At 44.4% G+C, this 24,653-nt stretch overlaps 1 protein-coding gene across 1 annotated transcript in view; it reads left to right on the top strand.

Annotated features, from left to right (window-relative positions):
* ADAM9 (ADAM metallopeptidase domain 9) overlaps nucleotides 1-24,653 on the top strand; it is a 153,935-nt gene that overhangs the window by 78,121 nt on the left and 51,161 nt on the right. The window contains exons 5-6 of the mRNA XM_068274597.1: nucleotides 15,620-15,696; nucleotides 18,779-18,962. Of these exons, the coding sequence (XP_068130698.1) occupies nucleotides 15,620-15,696; nucleotides 18,779-18,962 (261 nt within the window). The remainder of the gene's footprint in view (nucleotides 1-15,619; nucleotides 15,697-18,778; nucleotides 18,963-24,653) is intronic.

Below are 24,653 nucleotides of genomic sequence, written 5' to 3'. Positions count from 1 at the left end.
TACGATCTCTTGGCCCTACATGTTTGATGTCCTATCATATTTAGGCTTGCCAGACTCTTACGTACATTGGCTCGCTCAAATATACTCTTCTCCACACGCAACTCTTACGCTACCCGGATCCCCTAACACTCCTATTACTATACAAAGAGGGACTAGGCAAGGGTGCCCGCTATCCCCAGCTATATTCGCAATTATTATAGAACCGCTGGCATCTTATCTTAGGCAAAATACTTCAATCCAGGGCTATAAGATTTCAGGTGAAGAATTTAAACTTAGTTTATTCGCCGACGACATACTCCTTACAATCACTAACCCTCACATATCAATCCCCAACCTAATGAAAGCCCTGAAATTTTTTGAAGGACTCTCTGGTCTAAAGCTTAATTATGAAAAATCAGAGGCAATGTATTGTAACTACACAAGGACCCAGGCCCAAGCCATTTCACACCAATTCAATTTCCAACACCGCGAACACTACACGCAATATCTAGGAATTAAACTTACCAATGACTATACCCAACTATATACCAAGAACTATATACCCCTGTATAGGGAACTGGTCGCTCTGCTCAGGTCGTGGAACAAGTTTAGTATCTCATGGGCAGGAAGGATCGCGAGTGTGAAAATGACCCTCCTTCCTAAAATCCTATACTACTTTAGGGTACTCCCAACCCCAGTCAAAAAATCTGATTTACTGCCACTTCAAAAAGAAATAATTAAATTCATATGGGCTGACAAAAAACCCCGAATATCCCGTAAAATACTGTGTTGGCATAAAAAGGAAGGAGGCCTATCTGTTCCTAACCTATACTTGTACTATAAAGCAGCTCAACTCGCGATCCTTCCAACCATTTACAGTGAAGACCACAATCCCAGATGGGTTTCCCTCGAAAATCTTCTCATATCCCCCCTCACATGGAAGGGTATATTATGGTCTTATACTAAAGATATAAGCTCAGTGCGAGCTAACTCCATTATAACTTACAATACATTGAAGTTGTGGAGGTCAACTAGAGCCCTCTCTCTCCAATTTACCCCCTCTATACTAACGGAAATCAAGTCCAACCCGGACTTCCCCGAGGGTCTTCAGGCTCAGTCATTCTCTTGGTGGTCTTCAGAAACTAATCCCACAATAAAGACCTACCTAACCAGAGGAATGATGTCCACTTGGAGCCAATTAATAGACATTACAAAACCCCGGGCCTCAGCTTGGCTCAACGTACGACAACTATATCATTTCCTCTCAAAGTTAGCCAAGCCGGGTACATTTATCCAACCTACGCGCTTTGAAAGCATATGCTCACATGACCCCATGCAGAAGGGTGTACTTTCATACCTTTATGCCATGCTTAATGCTCCACCACCCAACTATACACACCAGTATCAAAAACAATGGGAGTCTGATCTCCGTACCAAACTTGACGATGATGAGTGGTCCCAGTGCCTGGAGACCCTATCTAGAGGAAGCTTGCAAACCACTAATATGGAAGTGTCCCTACGCCTGTTGCATCGTACGTACCTAGTCCCCCTAAGAATACACCAAATAGACCCGACAAAGAGTTCTCTCTGTTTCAGAGGTTGCAATGTTATAGGCACTATGTACCATACATGGTTTTCATGCCCAAGGGTCTCCCGCCTCTGGGGAAGGATTCGTCTCCTAATCAATAAACTAATCCCTAAACCTATTACTCTCGACCCGAAAATTTTGCTTTTAGGCTATAGACCAAAAACAATGTTGCATGCCCAACATAAACTTGTCCAATTTATAACTTCCGCAACAAAGAAGCACATTGCTGCAAACTGGAACTCCCCCCACCTTGCATATCTGCAAGTCCTTGAGAGAATAAACCTTATTATGACTTGCGAACGTATTAACGCTATACTCAATGACAGACTACCTCATTTCCAGAAGGTCTGGGACCCCTGGGCATCAAACAAATTATCCAAAGGGGTTCAAATGCAACTAGACCTCGTCCCCTATACCTGATTGGGCTCTATCAGTCTACTTTCAACACCCCTCCTCTGTAAACACCTACAATACCTGGAAATCATAAACGCCACATTAGTATATCTCAAAACGCTAGATACGACTACCCATAATTTTCTAGTGGAACAGGCCGTGATGTTCTTATCCCCCTATTCTGTGTTTTTATCTTATATTATCTTGCATACATTTACTGTTAATCTATGAGAGTGTAATTGATATTTAAACCCCATGTAACTTTAAATGTCTGTAGCCCATGTTGGGCAGATGCAGATTCTCTGTACAATGCCGCTATGTTCTGTTGATTATGCAACCTGGCACGTAAGTGCCCAATAAAAGTTTGTTGAAACTAAAGATTTAGCCACTATGGTGAAGACACTTATTAGTAGGTCACAGAGATGCTCACTGAAGATGTAGAGGCAAAACTATCACAGTCCCAAACTTCATTACACACAAAGCTTTATTACTTTCTAGTACTATGATGGATGCACATGAAACTTTCTCAAGTAACTGGAATCCCTGTTTATCCTCACTGTACAGATTTATCTACAGGGCACTGATGCAGACCCTTGAGCTAATCTAGGCTTGAGGCTGTGTTCCCACTACAATGGAAAACGGACTTTTTTTTTGTCCTTTGTACTGCAGTTGAAAACTGACAGTGAATGGATTCTTTGTTTCCAGGAGAACGGATGTGTTCCCCGTATGGCCTAATCAGTGTTTGCCCATTATAAAATCTTTCCTCTCCCTGATTTACATTCTGACATTAATCACATGGTGACATTTTTACTGCTTTGAGCCAAGACTACCCATTGTTTTTGATCAATGATCACATGAGTTACACATCAATTAGTGTTTATAGGATTTTTTGTTCAAATATTGGATAACTCCATATCCCAAACTGTTTGCAAGATGTTAATCTTGATGGCAATTTTAGGGATTTTTAGGAAGATCCAATCTACAAATCAAGGGGTAAATGAATTATTGAAGTCAAACCATTCAATGGCCAATAAAACCAAATTTTATTACAACATATTTAAAATATAGATGCACTACTTTTCTTATAAAAAAAATCATTGTATACATATCCAAATACACACTTCTACAGTCATAACAAAGTCAACCTTATATGGGTAACTTTTTGATGGATTTTTGTCCCTCTTTTACCGTTTAGACCTGACACGGTCTATCGGATTCAATAGTGGGGACAATTAGTATCCGTGTTTGTATATTATCAAACAAATGCCTGCCAAGAAGTTTTGATTTTCTCAACGTGTTTCGTGAACACTATAACAAATAACGTTCACTTCCTCAGGAGCATCACTTTTCCCAGCAAAGTAGAAGATCATATGAATGGTTATCACCCCTCTAAATTATCAAAAAAGTCAATTCAAATATTCATTATGCGTCAAATCGCTCAGATTTTTCCAGGTGCTATTTCATTTTCACCCAAAAGGAAGCTCATGAACCTGATTTTATAGAGATCGATAAATCGCTGGTATGATTAACCTCCCTGGCGTTTATGATTATTTCCAGATTTAAGGTCTAAAAGCCATACAATTTTTTAAACTAGCTTTTAGACCCTAAAAACAAGAGTAAAAACATACCTCAAAGAGGTCTGCAGCAGCTACTGCATGAAACTCACTCAGGCACGGGATTACCACCCTGTTCCGCAGCTTTCCATCCCGAGCCTGACTCTGGATTACTGCTAAGGAGGTTAAAAAAAAATTTCTATTTCCAAATGATGTGTTAAGTGCCTTGCTATCTGCCTGGCACAATGGCGTGGGGGGATAAAGGTTCAGCGAGCGACATTTTTACTGCTGGCAGACGATGTCGGTGGAAGGAGATGCTGCTTGCTTTTTTGGCAGTTGGAAACAGCTGTAAACAGCTTTTATTTCCCACAATGCAACAAGGCTTCCACAGTGTGATGTCAGAACCATGGTCCTGACATCATACTGTGAGAGGGGTTTTACCACAAAATCAGCCATACAGCACCCCCCCCCCCGGTGTTCTGTTTGTGAAAAGGAAAAGATTTCTCATGGGAAAGGGGGTATCCGCTACTGATTGGGATAAAGTTCAATTCTTGGTTACGGTTTCTCTTTAAAGCACTCCTGATTCGAGGCAAAGCTATCTATGGTGAGCACAGAGGTATGTCAATGCTGGATTCACATAACTCTCGCCCTAAAAAATATGAATTTTGGCTCAAGTCAAATTTTCAGACAGGAAGAGGAAGGCTTTCTGCAATGTTCCGTTATATCACCCTCCTATTCCCTCTTCTTCCCTGCCTCATTCACTCCCTGTAAGAAGAGTAAATATATAGTACTGTATATACTCGCATATAAGCCGACCCGCCGAAGTACCCACTTTCCCCCCAGAAACCAGGAAACAGTAATTGACTTGCGTAAAAGCCCCCTCCCCAGTATAGTCCTCTCCACAGAAGCCAGATGTGTCCCCAGTACAAGTCATCCCCTCACCCCATAGCCAGATGTGCTCCAAGGATGATACAGCTGTGTCTCAAGATGCCACTAGATGGCGTCATAGATATGAGACACAGCGATTGCCACACAGGAAGAATCCCTGATCATTGCACCGCTGAAATGTTACTTGCACGCTCCACTCCACAAGCCGGGGCACACTGGTAGTCTTGAGCAGCGCATTTTGTACACCATGTTGCAGGGGATGGGGGGCACGGACACAGCAGGGAACCAGTTGGCAAGAGCAGGATCACTAGTGCACAATCCTTACGCTCCTCTGCCAGTTACAAAACCTGCTCCACCATCTGTCCTGCTCCACTGACTCGCATATAAGCCGAGGGGTATAACTTTACAGCACATGCTTTATGCTGAAAAATTAGGCTTATACGCAAGTATATAAAGTAAATTAAAAACTTATAGGATGGAGCATCGCAGCAAGCCTGCCTCTTCCTGTCTAAAAGTTTGACTTTCAAATTTTTAAGGGAGTGGATTTCAGGGGCTGGAGGTAACGAAGTGAGGAATGGACAGTGCACTGACATATGTGGATACAGCATGGACATACCTTACCTCTACCTGCTGTATACTTAAAAGTGAAAAGAAAAAACACACTATTCTAAAACTATTTGCAGTATGTAGCTTTCTGAATGGAAAGTTTCCAGTCCTGAAGACACAGAAAGTGAGGGAGGGGTTAATGCGTTGCTGACTGGGAGAGATGTCAGCATATAGCTGGCTGCTTGGGGCAGAGCAGTATGACTCAGTGTGGGGATTTCAGGCCTTGACTCATTGTGTCAGCTCTGTGGAGTAGATGATTGCCTGTAATGAAATGCATTTGTTGGTGACCCCCGGACCCACACATTTCCTCCTCCTTGTGGTGATTTCCATTGTGTCTGAAGCTTTATGAGATAAGGTGACGGCTCGCTATTTTCACTGTGTCCTGTTGTTGGAGAGGCAGCAGGAACTGGTGATAAGCGGACAGTGGAAGCCAGAGGTCACCCACATGCAATAGGAAGTGACCCAGTCTCCAGTAAGCTGACTATTGAATATGATTTCCCGCTCCATAGATAAAAATCTGTTGCTTGACCTGTTCATTCCAGGGTTATGCAAGGTTTAACACTGCGGGGTGTAGGTGGGGGAGCTGCTATGAAAAGAGATTAGTGGCATGGGGAAAAGGACATTGCTGTCTTCCTTAATGGGTACCTGAAGTGACACGATGGGATAAATGTACGTGTGTGGTCTTTTTTTTCTTACTGTTCTAGTTAAAGGACAACTGAAGTTAGAGGTATAAGGAGGCTGCCATATTTATTTCCCTTTAAACAATACCAGTTACCTGGCAGCCCTGCTGATCTATTTAACTGCAGTATTTTCTGAATCACACCAGAAACTAGCATACAGCTAATCTTGTCAGATCTGACAATAATGCCAGAAACGCCTGATCTGCTGCATGCTTGTTCAGGGTCTATGGCTAAAGGTATTAAAGGCAGAGGATCAGCAGGATAGCCATGCAACTGGTATTTGTTAAAAAAAGGAAATAAATATGGCCACATCCATATCCCTCTCACTTCAGTTGTCCTTTAAAGTACACCTGTGAAGTCCTATGCTAACAAAAATCAGATTCTTACTTCGCTAGAGCGAAACCTCTGGATCTCCCAGTGGCTTCCTACATCCTCCTCCCAACCACTGATTCAGTGCTGCTACCCTCAGAAGCTTGCGGCTGCTCTCGTGAATGCAAACGAGTGCGGTCGTACTGTGCAGGTGCAGGATGGCTCTGGCATGCGCAGAAGTAAGAAACCACCAATTGGACTGAGTTTTTTCTTTTTTTTTTTTTTTTTATGGAAAAAGCAGAGCCGTTCCGACACCACGTCCTCCACCTGCGCAGTGCGCCCAAGACGGGCTTCAGGAAGAGGGACAGGGGGGAAGCCTCTGGATAATCCTTTTTACACTACAGGTACACTTTAATAATCCAGGACTCTAAATAACTTTCTGCAGATAGACTGTGGTGTAACTCTCACCAATAAATAGGGTTGTAAAACACCTGTGTGGCTGAAAAAAACTCATCCCAATGCAGGGAACAGATAACAAGTCCAGTAGGTCAAGATCTGTCTGTATGGGAGCTGAACAACTAAAAGCGCTCATATGTCTGACACATGGGAGGATGAAGACAGGAACGCATGGACTAATAGAGCAGCGCGTCGTGTGAGAGATGTGAGTTACGTAAACTTTGTAGGGGCCCTGGTAGCACAATTAAGTTGGGAGATGGGGGCTGGCAGCCAGCTCAGGGGCCCTGAGAGTTGGTGGGGGAATTTGACATCAACAAAGGGACCCCTAATGTCGATGGGGGGTGTCAGGGAGGCTCCAAGTTTAATTTAGCCTCACAAACTTCCTTTCCACCATGGGGGGGGGGGGCGTACGTGACAGCCGGGGTGATTGGGGAGAGCAATGCTTTTGGCCATTGATCAGCTATTTCGATCAGCTGGTTGGTGGCATTGGGGGCTGCTGCACACGCACGCTACATTCTCAGCAGAGGCAGTTGCTATCTGCCCTCTCGACTGAGTTTCACCTAGCCTGTGTACAAGGCGTAAGTTCACTGCAGAGGAAGTACAGAGGTATCTTCCTGTATAGCTTCCCTGACCAAGTATGCAAAATGCCCCAGAGAACCATGGGTAAATTCTCAACCAAGGGAAATTCTCAGCCAACTAATGAACTTTTACTGACTCGCAATTACAATGGAACTAAAGTTTCTGTAGCCGCTTGTATCTGCAGTCGAAGACATTCGGTAACCACACAGAGAGTGCAAGATGGGAAAGGCAAGGTTGTATCAAATGTAAAAGTACCATAGATTGTGACTGGAACTGGGAAAGGCAGGTTATATACTAGTGTGAATTTAATTAAATGGAGTTGTTTCTCCTGGCCAGGTCCTTATAGGCCTCTTTCACAGTGGGACGTTGCGTTTGATCGACGTTAAGGTCACATAACGTGCCCCTAATGCAACGCATTGAAAGACTAGAACTTGGACGTTATAGTACATTCTTTAGCTCTGCGTTTGGTGCGCCGTTTTTGTCGCACAGTGATGGAACGAAAACGGCGCATGCGTTACATAAAAAAAAAACATTACTGAGCATGTGCAACATTTTCTAACGTGTGACTTTAACGTCGCGCTGTGAAAGAGGCCTTAAAGTGGACCTGAACTCTTGCACAGGTCAGAAGGAAAGCAGAGAAATTCACCATTTATGTAGAGAGTCTAGCCTGTCTAATTCCCCCTCATCTGTGACTAAGCACAAGTTGTAATTTGATCTCTCGGCTGTGTCAGCTCATGAATCTCCTCTGCTACAGCAGAACAGCTAATTGATAAACACAGGATGTTAACAATAGGTCTGCTTCCATGAAGGCAGGAAGTAGACAAACTGCAGATTTATTGCAGGATTTGTATCAGCTGTAGCAAATAAATGTTTTTATTTAAAGGTCATTATGCTGTTGTGTAAGTTTTAGAGCACAGAGGAAGTTCTGAGTTCAGGTCCGCTTTAAGAAGTATGTTAATTTGAAGCCTTTTCGGACCTGAGCACACTTGTAACGAAAATGCTTTGGTACCTGTGTTGCTCTCTGTTGCAGCGCTGCCCTCATTTAATAACCGTAAATGGGACAATGCTGCGTTGCGGACAAACATGCATGCCGCAAAGGCTTCTCAGAACAGTGCTGAGTAGCACATCAGTGTGACCATCCGACAGTGCTGTCTGTGTATGTCTGATGTTAGGCTCTGTTCACATTTAAAAATGCAAACGCAAGCGTTTTGCGATTTTGTGTGCAATTTTTTTTTAATGCTTCCCGTAGCTTGCCTGCGCCCTGCAATTTTTTAGAAGCGCTTTTCTAAATTCACTCCGTCAAGTCAGGAAGTGAACTCTTTGACCCGAAAAAGAATAAATACAATGTATTTTTTCTTAATATCGCACAAAGCGATTTTGTGAGCGTTTAGCGCTCTATCTATACCTTCTATTAGAGCAAAATCGCCTCAAAAATGGTACAGGCACTGCTTTGGGGATGAAACGCGCTGATATGAACCTTCTCATAGGGAATAATTGCACAAGCGTTTTGTGGGCGATTTTGAAAATCGCCTGCGCTTGAAAAAAGGCCGAAAAAGGCAGAAAAACGCCCTTAGTGTGAATGAGCCATTACTGTGTATCACTCACTGATGTGTGTCACTGAAATCAGCGCAGCTATGTGAAAGTGTGCTCAGGCCCTTATGGAAAATAAGACAACATTAAAGTACACCTGAACTAAGAAAGAAAAAAAATGAATATACTTATCTCAATATAGTGATTTAGGACTTATTCCCACTACAGTATAGGCATTTTTCATGTTTTTAGCAATGCACGTTTTGAGGTTTGTATGGGCATGCGTATTCTAGCCAGTAGCCACCAGGGAAAATCATTCCTTTTTAATGTTTTTTTTTGGCTGAAAGGCATTGGTGATGCAGTTGGTTCACATTCGGGATCTTTCCAGCAAAGCATTGTGTGACGAATCAACGTTTATTCGTCCTACAAAAGTAGTTAGAGCCTTATAAAATATTCCCTGTCGCCACTATTAAAAAGTGACAGCAGAGGGAAAGGCTTGGTTTATAAGAAGATCAGGGGAGCCAGGGGTTAACAGTTCCTCTCCCTGGTCAAATGCTAACAAACCCTGGCTCTTTGGTAGCTTCTAATTACATAGCTTCCCTCCAAGGGTGGAATTTGTCACCTAGCCTTGCTGGGGGTTATACAGCCCATAAATCACAGATAAGGCTGACATATATCGTAAACCCCAAGTTTCTGGCAGAATGGTGTCTCTAACATTCTCACCTCCACACAGAACTAGCAAATGCCCAGATCTTATCAGTTTCTCTCTGGAAGCAGCTGACCTGCTGTGACCTCAGGAATCCCAATATTCATATGTTCTCCATATTTCCTTCATAATTCCTGGCATAGCAGATCTCCCTGCCCATGAAATCTGCACAGGTTGTGGGATTCCACAGGGCGCTGGTTCTGACAGGTTTACGAACCAATCGGACTGCCAGATCTAGCGTAAGATTGCTTTAAAATAACCCTCTAATACCCCAGGGGTCTGATCCCCCAAGTTTGGTATCAACGTTCTTGATAAATTCTGACAAACCTAAAAATGTTGTTAGATTTAACCTAACTTGTACGGTTTGCAGATGAGCACACTTATCATGATTCAGGTAAAATTTTTGTCTCTATGAGAGGGGCAGAGATCTCCTATTCCAAAGAGGTGTGTGATCCACGCCCCCTAACCCCTCCTTGCTGGAGTGGGGGCTATAACCAGACAGAGCCCAGAAAGCTCTGGGTCCTTTACTTTCAATCTGATGCCTAGTAACATCCTGGCAGCCCGCAAGGACACGGGCCAAAACCTCCATCTTGGAACTTTCTAACAAAGGCCTGTTGGCCGCATGGCAACCGCCATTTTGGGACTTTCGCCAAAGACTTGCGATTGCCGCATGGACTACCAATAACGGTATTTGAACTGTGTATATTCAGACATTCTGTTCCTTTTCCTCTTTTCTCTCTGTCAATCAATCTGTTCTAAAATAAGCTGTGTGTATGTAGTTTAGAAATAAACTAACGATTTTTATCGTTCAGTCTTGTGCCTGTTCTGGTCATCTGATTGCTGCTATAACGAATCTGCCCTCTGAAGAGTCAGTCATACTACCGCATTGTTTTATGATTTGCTTATGATTGTTGATTTGCTAGCTAGGTTGTAAATAACCGTTTCTTCCTTCTAGGATTAGCTAGTACCAGATTTCCTGTGCGAAATCGATAACTTCGTTTCTCGATTATAAATACAATTTGAGATTGCATCATATAGGGACCCAGTAACCTTTCTTTAACGTCACATTGCTCACAGTCTTTAAGCCGTCGGAAGTGACTATTCCCCGAACGGTGACTTGAGCGTGTTGAACGTGATTGGGCTGGCTACCGTATTATGATAGCGGGAGTCTCTTTCCTCCCTGAACTTGAGAGAGTGGTGGCAGTTTACTTTATTTACCCGATTTCCAGCGCGAAATCGATATTTTTAGTTTACCGATTGTATATACAATCAGAATTGTACATGTATGGGCACCTCCAACCAATCTTAACCGTTTACTACGCCCACAGTGAATTTGCCTCCAGCAGTCTCTAGTGCATGAGACCTGCATGGCAACAGTGGCCTAGTAATACGGGACCAATCTTTATTGTCAGTCTGTTCACCGTACTTCCTGCGTATGCTAACGGGAGCAGATTAGACGGGATTGGCACGCTCTGTCGCCTCTTTCTTCTTCCCTCTGACGATCCAGCAACCGGTCTCGTTGTCCGTCTGCGCCCGTACTTCCTGCGTACGCTAACGGGAGCAGATCTCGACGGGATCGCGGGGCTGGATTGTCACACATTGTGACTAATGTATCCCTATGGGATCATTCTCACTGCAGCATTAAACTCTCTCGCTGCGTACAGCATTTTGGGGGTGCAGGGCCGGATTTGCACTCTTTCCCGCCCTAGGCCACTTTCACCAGCCGCCCCCCTTCAGTATAGGTAACGAGATGACCCCTCCCCTATTCCCTCTACTATAGGTAGCCTGATGACACCACCAGTATAGGTAGGCAGATGACTCTTCCCTTTTTCTTCCAGTATAGGTAACCAGATGACCCTTCCCCGCCTTCCCTCTAGTATACGTAGCCAGATGACTCCTCCCCCTTTCCCTCCACTATAGGTAGCTAGATAACGCTCTTAATCCCCCCCCCCCCTTTCTTTTCAGTATAGGTAGCCAGCTCGCCTTCACACTGCTGAAGCCATCTGTGTCTCTAATTTATCCGCTCGTCTCCAGTGCAGAAGCTTCCTCTTCCTTTCCCTCTCCAATGCTGCCCAAGTCCACAATGCAAACATGCACAGAGAGCAAGGTGGCTGCTGCACAGGCAGCTGGCAGCAGAGTACCGCAGTCAGACACTTGCCTGATCTCCCTGCATAGCAGCATTTGCAAGCTTGCAAATGCTGCACCAGTTTAGCCTGCTACTTTGGTGCCCTTCCTCCTGTGGAGCCCTAGGCCTTGGCCTAAATCCGGCCCTGTGGGGGTGATTGTGTTCTGTTGAACGGATTGCAAATCTAAGGCCCCCTGCACACTGCAAATCTGATTTGCGATTCTGATTTTCCCTGGATGCTATCAAAACAAAAAGAAAAACGCAGAAAAAAACGCAGCATGCAGTACAGATTAAAAAATCACAAATTAGAATCGCATGTAAAATCGTGTCACAATCGCAAATCCGAACTGCATGTAGTGTGCAAGAGCACTTAAATCGCACAATTTTGTGCCACAAGATTCCGATTGCGTTCTAAATCTGTGAATATGGCCAAAACAGAAATAGCTGCGAGTGGGTTAGGGACAAACTCCCCCCCCCCCTCACCCTTCGTGACCCTCAGCAGCCGGAACAGTTCTTTTCAGCGCAGGAAGATTTGGGCGCAGCCGGCGCCACCATAGGCCGTAATAGGAATTACGGCTATAGTGGCCCACTGTGAGAAACTTTGGTGTAATTGCCTTCTTAAAACAGAAGGAAATTTGCAATAATTCAGTTATAAGTGAACATTTGTGGCCCACAATGCACTACCACTAAATATGCAAATTATCCCTTTTCGCCCTTGTAAGCCAAGCAAGCATCCAGAACCGCTGGTGTATAGCAAGCTTATAGCTTTTAGTTTTACACAGCCATATCAAACCCACATGTAGACAGCCTGTTTCGGACTTTTGCTCCTCATCAGTACATGGCAGGGATTGATAAGGCTGTATGAAATAGGGCTTGGACGAGTACAACAGAGTAACCAAGCAGCTCAGGGTGACCCAAACTACTAGGAATGTATAGGGGGATAAAAGGAACCAAAAAGCCCTCCTACTAAAAAAAGCAAAGCTTGGTGTAATTGCCTTCTTAAAACAGAAGGAAATTTGCAATAATTCAGTTATAAGTGAAAATTTGTGGTTACCCACAATGCACTACCACTAAATATGCAAATTATCCCTTTTCGCCCTTGTAAGCCAAGCAAGCATCCAGAACCGCTGGTGTATAGCAAGCTTATAGCTTTTAGTTTTACACAGCCATATCAAACCCACATGTAGTTAGGGTCACCCTGAGCTGCTTGGTTACTCTGTTGTACTCGTCCAAGCCCTATTTCATACAGTCTTATCAATCCCTGCCATGTACTGATGAGGACCAAAAGTCCGAAACAGGCTGTCTACATGTGGGTTTGATATGGCTGTGTAAAACTAAAAGCTATAAGCTTGCTATACACCAGCGGTTCTGGATGCTTGCTTGGCTTACAAGGGCAAAAAGGGATAATATGCATATTTAGTGGTAGTGCATTGTGGGTAACCACAAATGTTCACTTATAACTGAATTATTGCAAATTTCCTTCTGTTTTAAGAAGGCAATTACACCAAGCTTTGCTTTTTTAGTAGGAGGGCTTTTTGGTTCCTTTTATCCCCCTATACATTCCTAGTAGTTTGGGTCACCCTGAGCTGCTTGGTTACTCTGTGAGAAACTTTGGCGCCATCAAAAGACTGAGCTGAAGTTACTTTTAAAACACTTTAATTCGGCCTCCAGCCATAGCTGGAGGCCGAATCCTATCATTCCCCACTATCCACGTGGACCTAGAGGGGGAATAGTAATTAACGCCGCCGGGAACTTATGCAGCAGCAGGATAAGCTGTATACCGGCTGTATCCTACGCCCAAGTCGCCCGGCGGCGATTTCATATGTATGCTCAGCAGCTTCCATTTACTGTATGCTTTGTCTGAATTGCATCTTACAGGACATTACAACGTGGCAATGCTACCTGGACATTTTTGCTTTCTGCAAGACATGTAGGCAAGAATGCTGTTTTGTATTTCCTGCTAATTGGGATCGATTGGAATGGTGATTTGAGGTTATACAAGAATTGTATTTTGAGATATAGTCTATAATGAAACTAATTTAATTACTACATATTTTATTAATGGCACTTGGTATACTGGTAGTTCTGAGCGCCCATGAAAAGGTTGTCGTGTGGATAAGTGAAGCTTATGTCGCCCTCTAGTGTTCACAATATTGTGTGCGTTGGTCAGGTCTGATGCCTGCAGTTTGACTGAACGTTGTCAGATACCATCCTGCGCTCTGCAGTGTCATTGCTGGCAGCCATCCCAGCTCTCTGAGCAACTTCATTCCTTATAGCAATCAAGTTATAAATACACAAGCCATAATACAGATAACCGTAATACAGATAACTGTGCGGTGGAGTACATGATATGCTTTCTTACCGGAGGGAATTTGTCATAGTAATGAATATTTTAGCATGCAGTAGTTTGGAAATGAGATGACTTCTATTTGCTTTGTCTGCCAGTGTTTGGATTACGAGCAGCTTAATGGCACGCAAACTCTAGGTGTGGTCATGTTGAGTATCTGGAGGATGGAAGCCAGCTGTGCTGAGAACTTTAACCCGATTGCAGCTTTTCTGCAACTTTTTATTAGTTCATCAGAAATGCTGATGATCCACTGCTTATCAATTATGGCCATCATGTCCATCACGTAGCCTGTGCAGCCATCATGTCCCTCACATAACATTTGCGGCCATCATATCCCCCACATAACGTGCAGCCATCATATCCCCCACATAACATGTGCAGCCATCCTATCCCCCACATAACATGTGCAGCCATCCTTTCCCCCACATAACATGTGCAGCCATCATATCCCCCACATAACCTGTGCAGCCATCATATCCCCCACATAACCTGTGCAGCCATCATATCCCCCACATAACATGTGCAGCCATCATATCCCCCACATAACCTGTGCAGCCATCATATCCCCCACATAACCTGTGCAGCCATCATATCCCCCACATAACATGTGCAGCCATCATATCCCCCACATAACCTGTGCAGCCATCATTTCCCCCACATAACATGTGCAGCCATCATACCCCTCACATAACATGTGCAGCCATCCTATCCCTCACATAACATGTGCAGCCATCATATCCCCCACATCACATGTGCAGTCATCATACCCCCACATAACATGTGCAGCCATCATATCCCCCACATAACATGTGCAGCCATCATATCCCCCACATAACATGTGCAGCCATCATATCCCCCACATAATGTGTGCAGCCATCATATCCCCCACATAACCTATGCAGCCATCATGTCCTCCACATAACCTATGCAGCCATCATATTCCTCACATAAGATGTGCAGCCATCATGTCCCCCACATAACATGTGCAGCCATCCTATCCCCCACATAACATGTGCAGCCATCCTATTCCCCACATAACATGTGCAGCCATCCTATCCCCCACATAACATGTGCAGCCATCCTATCTCCCACATAACATGTGCAGCCATCATATCCCCCACATAACATGTGCAGCCATCATATCCCCCCACATAACATGTGCAGCCATCATATCCCCCACATAATATGTGCAGCCATCATATCCCCCACATAATATGTGCAGCCATCATATCCCCCACATAATATGTGCAGCCATCATATCCCCCACATAATATGTGCAGCCATCATATCCCCCACATAATATGTGCAGCCATCATATCCCCCACATAACATGTGCAGCCATCATGTCCTCCACATAACCTATGCAGCCATCATATTCCTCAAATAACATGTGCAGCCAGCATATTCCTCACATAACATGTGCAGCCATCATGTCCCTTACATAACATGTACTATCATCACAATTCCCTTTATAACAAGTGCTGCCATAATGTCCCTCATATAACCTGTGGAGCCATCACACATCCTCATATTACAGTAGCTGCTACAATGTTCCCTATGTAACAAGTGCTGCCATAATGTTCCCTATGTAACAAGTGCTGCCATAATGTCCCCCATATATAACGTGGAGCCATCACGTGTAGCCATATAACAAGTGCTACCATAATATCACCTACGTTACAAATGCAGCCATTGTCCCCATATGACATGTACATCCATCACATGTCCCCATATAGCAAGTTCTGCCAGAATGTCCCCTACATCACAAGTGCAACAACATCTGGTCTCAATATGCCTCTCTTCAGAATGTGTTTATTTTGCACGGTGAGTTGTGTTTCTGCACATGCACTGACTGTCCTTGCTTCTCTGTCCTCCGCCAGGATCTGTGCCACTATCAGGGATATGCAGAAGGAGATCCAGCGTCCCAAGTAGCAGTCAGCACCTGCTCAGGCCTCCGGTATGTTTACTACTCCTCTGGTGCGGGGAAATCCTCTTCCAGATGTTGTTGTATAAATATGGTGCACGGGCCTCAGGGCTCAGGTTACAGTGGAGTTAAATGAGAGGGCATGCTGGCTCTGAGAGATGTTAGGATGTGCTGGAGCTAGCTCTGCCAGCATTGCAGATATTCTACCGTACCAATGTCCTCCAATAGCCAGCACCATCCATAAAATTCGTACTTGATTAATAGCTCTTTAAAAGATTCCAAAAATCACACATCTTCCGTATAACTCTGGAGCACAGCCGCAGCGTGTCAGAACTTTATGCTGCTGGACTGCTTGAAAACACACACTCCTAGGAAATAAATTAAAGATGTAAGGGGCTAAAAATAACCAAAAAGCCCTCTTACTAAAATGCTATGCAAAACTAAAATTTGCCTTTTTAAAGAGACCCTGAGCAGGACCCAAAAATGCCAAGATGAACTTACTGGGGCTTCCTCCGGCCCCTCGTAGTCAGGGAGGTCCCTTGTTGTCTTTTGGGCTCCCTCCATTGTTCCGCTGGAGTCTGTTAACCACACAACTTCGTAAGGAGTCGTGCGCAAATGTGCATCCACTGCCCCTCTGCACGCCTGTCTCACTTCGGACTTCGAGGGGCTGAAGGAAACCCCAGGTAAGTTCATTTTGGCATTTTTGGGGTCCAGCTCAGGGTCCTTTTTAAAACAAAAGGCATTTGTGATTATTCAGGTTGGAATGATCACATGAGGTCTCCCACAATGCATCACAGCTAAACATGCAAATCATCCTTTGTTGTCTCTGAGTGTTAAACACACCTCCAGAACCGCTGGAATGCAATGATGTGCCAGCGTGTTAAATTTACAGAGCCACACTAATCCAATATGCAATACAGGCTGTTTCGGACTAGATCAATTAGTGCGTGGCATTGATTGGTAGAGTCATACTAAACCTTACCATGCACTGAACGTAATTCGCCACCAGCAATAGCTAGAGGCCGAATTACATCTTACCCCACTGAATTATGGTTTGGAGGGGGGAATAGTAATTAACGCCACCGGTCTATCGCGTTTGCAGAACTTTACTAATGGGAGGATAAGGAGAAAGTATTAGGTTGGTGGTAGGGATGGCAATGCTTACGAGAGAACTCACGGAGAAGCATGTGATCCGTTTGATCAGCTGGTAGAGTTGTAAGGTTCTGATTTGCTGTGATGACTTCCTGATTTAACACATGATCCTGACCAGCAAATCAAACCCTTACAAATGTATCAGCTGATCAAACTGATCACATGCTTTTCCATGCTTTCTCCTAAGCAATGGAGGATGCTTTTATTTTCTTTAGAGTACTTTCAGAAGAACTAGGAACCCAGGGAGGGTAGTAGAAATCGAGGCATGGGATATGGTGAAATACAAGATCAGAGATTTTATAACATGTACCACAACTGGAGTGATCTATTGTGTCCAGTGCCCCTGTCAGAAGAGGTACATTGGGAGGACCAAAAGATCACTCCAGAGGCGGGTGGGGGAGCATTTTAATAATATTGAAAAGAAGAATGAGGAACACCCATTATCTAAACACTATAAAGAACAGCATAATGGGAGTTTAATGGGGACCATTTTTTTCGGAATAGAAGTGGTGGAACCTGATTGGAGGGGTGGTAATTATATTCATAAAATGTCCAGGAATGAATCCAAGTGGATTTTTCAACTGGACACTCTGATCCCAAAGGGACTAAATAGCGAAATGGAGCTCTTTGCATTTTTTTAAAAAAATGTATCAGTGATGATATAGATATAATGCCTCGTGGAGAGGGCGGGGGGACTAGTGGGAGTGTGAATCACAAAAGAGACAACATTAGGGACAATTAGTGTGGTGGTACTTTGGTGTTTTGGGCATGTGAGCCGTGAGTACGAGAATGTACAATGTATGTTGTATTTTGATTTCGGATTTAGGAGTATTATTTAATACTCAGCAATGTATTTTACACCATAATGTATTTTACACCAGAAATTGTTCCTAAGAGCGTTTTGAGATCTCCTATGTGTGTCCCATATTTTGAAAATTAAGTCCTGACAAGTGTGAACTCTGCCCTCATCATCACAGGGGTGGGCGGACCTACACAGAGTATATATAGAATGAAGATGGCGGACTGTATCATAACTTCAAAAAGAGAAACCCTCCTGACGAAGGCCACCGTTTAGTGGCTGAAACGCGTAGAGGTGGAGCATTATTGTTCAAATCTGTGGGCGACAAGACTACTAGGATCCGAACTGGGCAAGTAGTTAGCGCGCAGCTGCTGCCCATGTGGAGAGTTCGTAGATCCTTAGGTGACGTCACCGTGTATAGCAAAGCCCAGTGTAGCCCGTTTGGGCGGAAGTACTAGGAGCAGCCCGCAGAGTCTTACTGGCGGAAGTGACGCGCCCTGCACGGGACCTGCCGTTGTGAGGACAGGGATCTAACGCCGCTGCTGTATCCGCTGCCGTATCTGTTGCGGCTTGTGGGGAGAGTGGAGGAACACTATCTACACTTGCAATTTACGAGGATTTGCACATGTGGGGACACGTGAGTTATACATAACCCATCTGAGCATTATCCTGTTTGAAAGCGCTGTTGATACTACTGACACTCGTTGATAAGGAACTGTTTATGTATCACAGCCCACACATTGGAGTGGAGTATACCTGCACAAATTGCTGGAAGGAAGTTTTTTACTCTTGATAAACGAGACTGTTACTATAAGTGCCAGAAACGGCCTAAAGGAGATCTTTTGCTAGATAGATTAGCATTTTATCATCATTTTTTACATGGAATCGTGCATTGCCTATTTTTAAAAAGGTGTTTTCAGAAGGGCCCTTCTTAGTGTGAGAGGTGAGCATGAGTGGGTGAATGATCTATGAGGTGTTGTGTAAACTTCTTGTTGGAATTTTATGCTATTAGGGTTATTATTAATAAACTAATTTGGGGAATATCCAGCGCGTGCTATCTGTATTTTATCTTTACTTTCAGTTACCGTTGAGAAAAGATATGTTGGTTCATGTGTCTCCTCTCATGTCCTGCTCACTCATACAGTTCCTCTGCTTATGTCACAGCGGCCTGCTGCACCTGAAGAATGGAAGCTATGGCATTGAGCCGCTGGAGCCTTCCTCCAAGTTCCAGCACTTGATATACCGGATGGAAGATGTGAAGAGAGAGACGATGATGTGTGGTGTGTCCAGTCCTGCTCCAGGGCAGGAAGATCACCACCCTGCACCCAGCATGAGCCAGCTGCTGCGGGTAAGCCTGCATGAATAGCCAATTCTAGATGTACGGATGTGTGCTTTTGTATGCGGATAGTTCTGCCTGAAACCAGACCTGTTCTGTACAGGGTTACTGTGTGAGTGCACTATGTCATCTATGTATATAGTGGCTATAGTACGTAGACTTCAGCTGACACTAGCTTCACCAAAATAAACCATGCGCTACAGTATGTGTGTATAATTGAAGAAGAATCCGCACAAATAAAACTTGAGCACTTATGGAAGAAAAAGTGCTGTGCTCCAATCGAATGCTTCCAGATTTATTTCTTCACAAGATCACATACAGGGAGACATACAAAGGGAGTACAAGATGGCCTAACAGTCGTTTCACGGGATAAAGACCCACTTCTTCAGAGACCAGATACTGATCAGAGTAGGATCAATCGTTTTGGCATATTGGGTGGCAATCTGTGAGAATGGAAAAGAGAGGAGGCACCCCAATGTAGTATGGAAGGGGTAAATGTGGGTTATAAAACAGTCTTACCTCAGGTAGAAGGTTTAAGGATAATAATTTTATTGGACACATAGGTGCTCTTAGTCTGTGCATGCAGCTGCATTACACACTGTACTGTAGACCTGAAGTAGTGGGCAGGTCCCACGAAATGCATCATCCTTTCATGTGTCCAATAAAATTATTATCTTTAAACCTCCTACCTGAGGTAAGTTTCATTACCCACATTTACCTATTGCACACTACATTGGGACGTGTAAGAGTGAACAGAGGCGCCAGCAGGATAAAAGGTTCTAAAAGGCTTAAAATCCCTCAGAAGGTGGTGGTGCACTCTCCTCCCCGAAGCAGACAAGATACCGTCAGTTTTATGACAACAGGTTTATTAATATACTCCAAAACAAACAGTGCAACGCGTTTCACGGGTATGTTCCCACTTCCTCAGGCAATAAACAGATAGGAGTACACAGTATAGTCTCAAGGTCACGAATAGCGCCTCTGCTATTCACTCTTACATTATCAATATCCACCCCTGGTGGAGGGGTGTCGCCCCTTATTTCCTTATCTACAGAGAGCGACTTTTAATCCTGAGTGAGGACAGGTCTAATCTCCTCACCTGCCTATACAGTGGTTACCTAGGAGGTAACCCACGTTTGTGAGTATATACATTATATACTTTTCATTTCCAACCCCTTGTTTTGCATACTACACTATATTGGGCTCTCGGTATTTCTTTTGTCTTTATCGTTACATTGGGACAGTGTCCAGTTTTCCCCTCCCCAGGTGTGTCCTCTGAGATAATTATCCAGTGGTCCTTTTTCTGGAGTGCGACCCAACCTATCCTGAAGAGGATACCCAATCTGTGTGGAGATGGAATTCTCCACCTGCCTAATACTGTGCTTGCCTAATAGCAACCCAGATGTGTAAGTAGTATTTGCTTTACACATTATTTCATTGCCTGTAAATACTACACTATCTGGCACTATCTGGTATTTTCTGTTTCATTTTTTCCTCTCCTGGTTCCTGAGGCTCGTCATCCGAATTTCGTCGACTGGACAGCCCTGTTTATGTGTGTATGGCCACCTTTAGACTATGCATGATCCACGATAGCCTAGTAAAGAAAATGATGTCGTACTAAGTAATAAGCCATGCAATGCCAGGAAGTAAAGTCTAGAGTGTAATGGCTTACTCTGTGACTTCTACTGCATTTATGTCATTAATTATTCAGGATGCAGATTTGCCAAAACTTCTAGTTTGTGCTGATTACAACGAGAGAGTTGCTGAGGGTTTCTAGAATCCTCCGTCAGATGTCTGGTGAAGTGAGGTCAGTTGAGCTTTCTATTGCAAATACAGGGAGTGCAGAATTATTAGGCAAGTTGTATTTTTGAGGAATAATTTTATTATTAAACAACCATGTTCTCAATGAACCCAAAAAACTAATTAATTTCAAAGCTGAATATTTTTGAAAGTAGTTTTTAGTTGGTTTTTAGTTTTAGCTATTTTAGGGGGATATCTGTGTGTGCAGGTGACTATTACTGTGCATAATTATTAGGCAACTTAACAAAAAACAAATATATACCCATTTCAATTATTTATTTTTACCAGTGAAACCAATATAACATCTCAACATTCACAAATATACATTTCTGACATTCAAAAACAAAACAAAAACAAATCAGTGACCCAAATAGCCACCTTTCTTTGCAAGGACACTCAAAAGCCTGCCATCCATGGATTCTGTTAGTGTTTTGATCTGTTCACCATCAACATTGTGTGCAGCAGCAACCACAGCCTCCCAGACACTGTTCAGAGATGTGTACTGTTTTCCCTCCTTGTAAATCTCACATTTTATGATGGACCACAGGTTCTCAATGGGGTTCAGATCAGGTGAACAAGGAGGCCATGTCATTATTTTTCTTCTTTTATACCCTTTCTTGCCAGCCACGCTGTGGAGTACTTGGACGCGTGTGATGGAGCATTGTCCTGCATGAAAATCATGTTTTTCTTGAAGGATGCAGACTTCTTCCTGTACCACTGCTTGAAGAAGGTGTCTACCAGAAACTGGCAGTAGGACTGGGAGTTGAGCTTGACTCCATCCTCAACCCGAAAAGGCCCCACAAGCTCATCTTTGATGATACCAGCCCAAACCAGTACTTCACCTCCACCTTGCTGGCGTCTGAGTCAGACTGGAGCTCTCTGCCCTTTACCAATCCAGCCACGGGCCCATCCATCTGGCCCATCAAGACTCACTCTCATTTCATCAGTCCATAAAACCTTAGAAAAATCAGTCTTGAGATATTTCTTGGCCAGTCTTGACGTTTCAGCTTGTGTGTCTTGTTCAGTGGTGGTCGTCTTTCAGCCTTTCTTACCTTGGCCATGTCTCTGAGTATTGCACACCTTGTGCTTTTGGGCACTCCACTGATGTTGCAGCTCTGAAATATGGCCAAACTGGTGGCAAGTGGCATCTTGGCAGCTGCACGCTTGACTTTTCTCAGTTCATGGGCAGTTATTTTGCGCCTTGGTTTTTCCACACGCTTCTTGCGACCCTGTTGACTATTTTGTATGAAACACTTGATTGTTCAATGATCACGCTTCAGAAGCTTTGCAATTTTAAGAGTGCTGCATCCCTCTGCAAGATATCTCACTATTTTTGACTTTTCTGAGCCTGTCAAGTCCTTCTTTCTTCTTTTGACCCATTTTGCCAAAGGAAAGGAATTATGCACACCTGATATAGGGTGTTGATGTCATTAGACCACACCCCTTCTCATTACAGAGATGCACATCACCTAATATGCTTAATTGGTAGTAGGCTTTCGAGCCTATACAGCTTGGAGTAACAAGCATAAAGAGGATGATGTGGTCAAAATACTCATTTGCCTAATAATTCTGCACTCCCTGTATAGACAGAACATGCCGGCTGGCTTCTTTCAGACATTGATACCTGCAGGTGAATATGGTGTCCTAATAGGTGATGGAGTCTTCTTGCACACCGTCTGGGGGGTCCTTCAGTGATTCTTGTAGGGACCAAGAATACCTAGGCAAGAAGTCGGGAGAGACCAGAAGCCCAATGGTGCAACATTGTCAGGTATAGGGAGGATAAACTTATATAAATATATACTCACAAAGGTGGGCTGCAGTTCCTGCAACCAGCGTATAGGCCTGCTGGCAGTCCCTGCTTGGTACTCCAGGTCCTGCTGGATATTGGATGGTCGCTCTCCTGTAGTACGATGGACTTTCCAGAAAAACTACAAAGCTACTACCTCCAAAGCAGGTCTGACCGGTAGTGGGTAGGATGGAGGCACCCAATGTGTGTTCTATTTTAGTGTTTTAAATAAAAATAGACACCAATTTAACTGGAAAAATGTTTATTCAAAGAGCAATCTGACAACGCCTTTCACGGGTCATGCCCAGCTTCATCAGGTCAATACAAATTGCCTTGATAGCATAGGGGATAGAGTTTAGGCGCCTCTAAGGCACCTACACTCTATCCCCTGTGCTATCAAGGCATTTTGTATTGACCACCCTACCCATTCTTGCACACCGACTGACTGATAATGAAATGTGTATCCAGTTTAATGATGACCAGGGCCGGCCCTAGACTTTTTGGCGCCTGAGGCAAATTTTAAAAAAATTGTCACCGCCGCCCCTCCCCCCCCCCTCGGGGGGGGCGCTCTGGGGGGCCGCCGAGCTGGAGGGGTAGCTGGCAGGACGGGGGTATTGGGCCAGCGGCGGGGAGGGGGGTCGGACCCCCCCCCTCCCTCGCCTGGGTCCCCCGTCCTCCGCTCCCCTCCAGCCTAAATAGAAGCAGCCGTATGTGTAAGAGGCACGGGCAGGGAGGACACTCACCTCTTCCCAGCGTGCGCTCCACTGACGTCACTTCCTGCAGCGTCCTGCAGGAAGTGATGTCAGTGGAACGCACGCTGGAGCGAGGAGGAGGTGAGTGTCTCCCCGCCCGTGCCTCTTACACATACGGCTGCTTCTATTTAGGCTGGAGGGGAGCGGAGGACGGGGGACCCAGGCGAGGGAGGGGGGGGGGTCCGACCCCCCTCCCCGCCGCTGGCCCAATACCCCCGTCCTGCCAGCTACCCCTCCAGCTCGGCGGGCCAGCTCCCCGCACCCACGGACGGGCGGGTGCCGCCCCTGGAAATTTGCCGCCTGAGGCAAAAGTTTCACCCCGCCTCATGAGCGGGCCGGCCCTGATGATGACCATACATGGGACTATTTTCCCAACAGACTTGATCATAATCTTTCAGTGATCCATTAACACCTGCAAACCTGATCAGCAAAATTCCCATTGATAAACTGTGAAATCGATGAGAACTGTGATCTGGCTTAACAGTAAACTTGTGTACATAAATCAAATAAATAGTAGAGCAATGTGTCATCAAGTGAGGATAGGTGACTGTTGGGGCCACAAGAAATCAAAGTACAAAAAAAAATACTTCTGTAAAGCCAGTAAACAGCCACCAACATAGCAATACACAATATGCTGTTGGTGCGCCTCCTGCTCTTTTTAACAATAGTACAGTTCAATACTCGGTACAGGCACCACTCAAATTCACATGTAATAGCAATAAAATCCCACATATTCCATAACCTGAAGTCCTTCTCTGGGTTACTCTGGGTAACTTCTACTTTTCCTTGTTCTTTCTTTGCACAGGTATTGGTTAATCAGCCCTGGTGCATTCAAAGCAATCATGTTTCCAACACTGAACAGGACAGGCTTGGAGTACAGAGCATAAAGTAACTACACATCCAAAGAAATACAAATACAGTTACACAGTGATATATCCAAATCTAAATCCAAACTTTAAAATGCACGTTAGATTTGTTAAGAGTGCTTTAGAAAAAACTATGAAACACAGAAGTAACACCCGTGTGCACATGCTCAGCCTGGCCTTGCCTGGAGTTACTCCTCATCTCAGTCTGATCAGTACCATATAATCCTCCCCAGAGGTGAATAATGAGCACATCAAACCATTCAAACTGCTGCACATCAACATTTTCCTACTCGGTGGAATTTTTCCATGCAGGGGAATGCTGGTCTGTTCGTTCCAGTAGTCATGGGTCTAAGTTAAAGTTTAACGTTTTCCTTCTGTTTAAAATGAAGTAGAATTAGAGCCTGTGTCAGCTTCTTGGGAAGGGTTACCTCGCTTGCTTTTCTTAGGAACACAACAGGAAGTTGTAGGGAATTGTGCCATGGTAGGAGGAATTCAGGCT

The sequence above is a fragment of the Hyperolius riggenbachi genome, chromosome 3 (assembly GCF_040937935.1).
Source record: "Hyperolius riggenbachi isolate aHypRig1 chromosome 3, aHypRig1.pri, whole genome shotgun sequence".
Taxonomy (NCBI): Eukaryota; Metazoa; Chordata; class Amphibia; order Anura; family Hyperoliidae; genus Hyperolius; species Hyperolius riggenbachi.
The sequence above is the reverse complement of the archived record's forward strand: the minus strand, read 5'-3'. Positions and strand labels throughout refer to the sequence as shown.